The 4,848-nt window shown below is 65.6% G+C and overlaps 2 protein-coding genes across 2 annotated transcripts in view; one reads left to right on the forward strand and one right to left on the reverse strand.

The window, feature by feature from the left end:
* Nucleotides 1-3,350: 3,350 nt before the first annotated feature.
* EMIHUDRAFT_56371 (hypothetical protein) lies at nucleotides 3,351-4,383 on the forward strand (the record flags this gene model as incomplete). Its single annotated transcript, XM_005777756.1, has 3 exons — nucleotides 3,351-3,711; nucleotides 4,036-4,144; nucleotides 4,221-4,383. Coding segments are annotated over 3 exons (633 nt in total), but the record flags the coding sequence as incomplete, so codon positions are not given.
* A 394-nt stretch (nucleotides 4,384-4,777) lies between these two features.
* The window catches only part of EMIHUDRAFT_237819 (hypothetical protein), a gene marked incomplete at both ends in the record, with an annotated part of 1,878 nt that continues 1,807 nt past the window's right edge, over nucleotides 4,778-4,848 (reverse strand). Inside the window, one exon of the mRNA XM_005777757.1 lies at nucleotides 4,778-4,787. Coding sequence (XP_005777814.1) covers nucleotides 4,778-4,787 — 10 coding nt within the window. The remainder of the gene's footprint in view (nucleotides 4,788-4,848) is intronic.

A 4,848-nucleotide genomic window follows, 5' to 3' on the forward strand; every position in this document is an offset into this window, starting at 1 on the left:
GGACGGAGAAAAGAGGAGTGGAGACGAAAAAGACGAAGCAATAGATAAAGTAATAAAGTAAGGGGGGGGGGGGGATTGGCGATGAGGGGAGGGGTGCTTTGCGCGTGGAGAGGGTCGAGGAGCCGTGCGGCAAGGGAGGGCGGGGAAGGCACCGCAGCCGGTCGACAACCGTCCGCCACCCAAGCTGCAGCGTGAGGACCGCAACCTCCGCCTCCGCTGCCGCCTCGGCTGCCGCCTCCTCCCTGCGCCGCGCAAACTTCTCCTTGAGCACGTCCGACTTTGCCTTTCGCTCCGCCTCGCGCCGCGCCGCCGCCGCCGCCTTCTCCGCCGAGCGCGCCTCGGCCTTCAGCCGGCGCGCCTCTTGCCTCGCCACTTCCTGCCCACCTGTCGCCTCCTGCAGGGCCTTGAGGGCGGCGTCCTCCTTGCGCCGCCTCGCGTCGCCCTCCGCGTCCTTTTCCCGCCGGCCCTCCCGCGACTCGCCGCCCACAGCGGGCGCCTCGCCGCCCTCGTGCGACCGGACCTCGACGACCGCGGCCTCGGCCGACAACAGCTTGGCGTAGCAGTCCTCCGCCGAGCAGCAGACCTGCGTCACTTTCATGCGGTCGAGGGGGCAGTGCAGCCCACACTGCTTGTGCTCCTTCGCCTTGAGCTTTAGGAAGCACTTCTCGTGCAGGATCAGCTTGTGGCCGGAAACGCAAACAGTGTGCATGCAGTCGCCCGAGAGCTCATGTGCGCACACGCCGCATGAGCCGCCGCCGTGCGCGCCTTCGCCGCCGTCGCGCGCGCTTGGCTCCTGCAGGGACGAAAGCCGCCGCTCCGCCTTCGTGAGTGCACCGAGCGCCGCCGTCTGCGCAGCGGCCTTGCATCCCGAACTGCGGCCTGTGTTGGTACACAGGCCGTTGCACAACGCGCGGTTGCGGGTGCCGAGCTCGACCTTCTTGCGGCAGAAAGGGCAGCGCTTGCCATCCTTCGCGGAGAACTCCATCGGAGGCGGCGAGGGCGGCGGGGCAGGGGCAATGGAGTGGGCCCCACGACCAGGGCCTGCCGCGCACCCACAATTAGGGGGGGGTCCCCGTGTGTGTGCGTGTGGGGGTGAACCTTCTTTTCTAGACCGGAAGGATTGAGAGCAGCCTCGCTCTCAATCCTAGAAGTCGAAGGATTGTGAGCAGCACTCCTCGCAATCGTAGCATCTCTGTGCGATTGCGAGCGCCGGCGCTCGCAATCCTACATCTTCTAGGACTAAGAGCAGCTCCGCTCCCAAGGTGACTGGTGACGCCTACGACTACTACCAGCGCGCTCGCAATCCGAGCAAAGTCTAGGATTGCGAGCAGCACTGCTCACAATCCGAGCATCATGCCTCCGATTGCGAGCAGTAGCGCTCGCAATCCTACATCTTGTAGGACTATGAGCGGCGGCGCTCACAATCGTACGCTAGATCTAGGGATTGTGAGCGGGTTACCTCGCAATCGGTGCATGTTGGTAGGATTCCGAGCGCCAATCCCTGGATCTTCCCTCCGATTGCGAGCGCAGCCGCTCATAGTCCTACAAGATGTAGGATTGTGAGCAGCACTGCTCGCAATCGGAGGCATGTTGATAGGATTGTCGTGACGTGATGTGCGTGCGTGACGTGATGTGCGTGCGTGACGTGATGTGCGTGCGTGACGTGATGTGCGTGCGTGACGTGATGTGCGTGCGTGACGTAAGATGACGAGACGTGGCGTGCGTGACGTAAGATGACGAGACGTGGCGTGCGTGACGTGACGTGCGTGCGTGTGCGTCCGTGCGTGCGTGCGTGCGTGCGTGCGTGCGTGCGTGCGTGCGTGCGTGTGCGTGCGCGCGCACGCGCGCGGGTGCGTGCGTGCGTGCGTGCGTGCGCGCGCGTGCGTGCGTGCGTGTGTGTGCGTGTGTGTGTGTGCGTGCGTGCGTGCGTGTGTGTGTGCGTGCGTGCGTGCGTGTGTGTGTGCGTGCGTGCGTGCGTGCGTGCGTGTGTGTGTGTGTGTGTGTGTGTGTGTGTGTGTGTGTGTGTGTGTGTGTGTGTGTGTGTGTGTGTGTGTGTGTGTGTGTGTGTGTGCGTGCTCGCTCGCTCGCGCGCGCCGCTTGCGCGATCCGCGCGCTGCGCGAGTCGCCCTCTGCCCGCTCGGCCGCTGCGCTGCTAGGGTTGCGCTGCGGGAAGGGCTCGGCCGCTCCTAGAACTCCTCGTCGCTCCCATCGTAGAGCGAGGCCTCGTTCGACTCGAGGCGTGGGCCGCCGTCGTAGCACGTAGGGGGAGCGGGCGGGTCCGCGAGCGCGATTCCGCACCGGACACCGCCAGGAGGGGAGGGCGCATATGTGTATGCGTAACGACGCTGCTAGAGATGCCTTTCGGGGCCCACAGAGATAAAACTTCTGATGCCATGCGTGACCTAGTAGTGTCCCCCCAGCTATGGGCGTGTCCACGTTGGAGCCAGGTGTGGTGGGGGCGCGAGAATAGCTCCGCCGTTCATGGAGGCAACCGATGCGAGTCGACTGGTGTGTGTCGTCGTGGTTTCGTATCAAGAATACTCACTCACTGACACGGGCCCACTCTCTAACACCTGGCGAGTAGAGGCCCCGCCCACCCAGGGTACCCCTCTCGAGGGACCCATTGGGCTCTCTCGAGGGCTCGCCCGGGGCTCTGCTCCAAGAGACCTCGAGAGTGCGTGCGTGTGCCTCTACTCGCCAGCTCTCACACACACGCGTGAACAGCAAAATTTCGCTGTGGCACGTTCACCGCGCCCGCCCAACACTTGGTTCACCCATGGGCGCGGCGACTTGGTACGCGATAGGGAACGTCCTGAGCTCGGTCGCGATCGTCTTGGTCAACAAGAGAGTGCGCCGCCGCCATGCTCCGCCACCGCCGTGACGAGACTTTTATGCCGCGCCGCACACCGCACACAGGTATTTGCCGCCGGCTTCCACTTTCCGTTCACGCTATCCTTCTTCCACTTTTGTTTTACCGTCGTCTTCTACCGGCGCTCCTTCCATCTCGCAGTCCGCGCCCGCCGCGGGAGGTGAGCGCCGGCGCACGCTCTTGTAGGCTGCTTCTAGCCTGCAACCTCTTTGAGCTGCCGTCGAGCCCGATGCCCGAGGCCGACAAGTTCAAGGTCGCCTTTGCGGGCGTCGCCTCCATCGGCTTCATGAACGTCTCCCTCTCGCTCAACAGCGTCGGATTCTACCAGGTCACTGCTCTCTCGCACATCCACTCACCCACTCTCTCACCTCTCCCACACACTCATTCCTCTCTCCCTCCCTCCCTCCCTCCCTCCCTCCCTCCCTCCCTCCCTCCCTCCCTCCCTCTCACGCTCCCGCTCGCTCGCTCACCCGACCGCCAGGTCACCAAGCTCACCATAGTGCCTGTCACGCTGCTGATCAACTTCTACATGTACACCGTCTCGACCACGCACAAGGTCAAGCTCTCTCTTCTCATCCTCCTCGCCGGCGTCGGCATCGCCACCGTCTCCGACGTCGATCTGAGGCCGCTCGGCCTGGCCTTTGGCGTCCTCGCCGTCCTCTCCACCGCCATGTTCCAGATCTGGCAGGGCACGAAGCAAAAAGAGTACGGTGCGCTGCCACTGCCGGCCGCCGCCGGCCTCGCCCGGGCCGCGCCACCGCCGCCTGCCGCCGCGTGGCCGACGGCTCCGAGACCGCGGCGCCCGCCTCGCAGGTATGAGCGGCACGCAGCTGCAGTACTCGGTCTCCTTCTACCAGGCCCTCTCCTCCTGCGGCTTATCCCTCGCCGTCGAGAGCTTCTGCCTCGCGCCGCAGCAGCTCGACGGCAGAGGCGTGCCCGCGCAGCAGCGAACCTCCGCCGTCGCGCCTCGCGCCAGTGCGCCCTTAACGCCGCGGGCCGGTGCCGCAGGCGAGTGCTCCGACTCGACGATGGCCTTCCTCTCGCAGTGGCGCGCGGGGCGGGTCCCCGACGGCATCGTCGGCGCCGCTCCCCCTCTGCCGCTGCCCCGCCGCCGCGGGTGCGGACGGCCGCGCCCTTGAGTTGCGGGTTCGTTCGTGGCGCTGTAGGCACCATCCTCGCGACGTGCTTCCTGGCCCTGCTCGTCAACTGGTGCTCCTTCGGCCTCATCGGCAAGACGTCCCCCATCACCTTCCAGGTCGTTGGCCATGCAAAGACGTGCGGCCTCCGCCGCCGGCCGCCACCCTCTCAGCGCCGCGCGCCGCCCGTCACCCCGCCCGTCGGTGCGAGGTAGGTGCCTCGTCCTCATCGGCGGGTACGTCTTCTTCCCCGTCGCGGGGGACGCGCAGCAGCTGTACAACAACATCGCGGGCGTCACCGTCGCGATGTTTGGGGTTGTCCTGTATGGCCACCTCAAGCACGCAAGCAGCGAGGGCAAGCCCGACTGCCTCGACTCGTGCTGCCCCGCGCCAATCTCACGCTGCCTCGACGTCAATAAGTACGCCACCGTCTCCCCGTCCGAGACGGAGGGGCTCACGCGCCACGATCCAGACGACTCCAAGCGAAACACCGGCCCCGACTAAACGCGACCCCCTGCTGCGAGCCCGTGATCCGACCGTCGAGTCAGGCTTCCGCTTCCGCTTGCGCTGTCGCTGTTGCAGCAGAATGGGAGCTCGTGTGACCGTGGCCTTTCCGCATGCCGTCACGCGGACCAACCGATGCTGCTCTCGAGCCCGCTCGAGAGTACGAGAGAGTCAGAGTGTTGGGCGTGTGTGCGCGCGCTCTTTTTGGACTTTGCAGCTGTTCCCGGCCGTGTGTTTCGTCGTCACAACCCCCACACTCCGATCGACGTCACGACGACCTCCATGGACCATGCACAAACAAGCCTCCAAAAGCACGCGCACACGGTCACGCGGCTCGCG

The sequence above is a fragment of the Emiliania huxleyi genome (genome assembly GCF_000372725.1).
Source record: "Emiliania huxleyi CCMP1516 unplaced genomic scaffold EMIHUscaffold_257, whole genome shotgun sequence".
Taxonomy (NCBI): domain Eukaryota; phylum Haptophyta; order Isochrysidales; family Noelaerhabdaceae; genus Emiliania; species Emiliania huxleyi.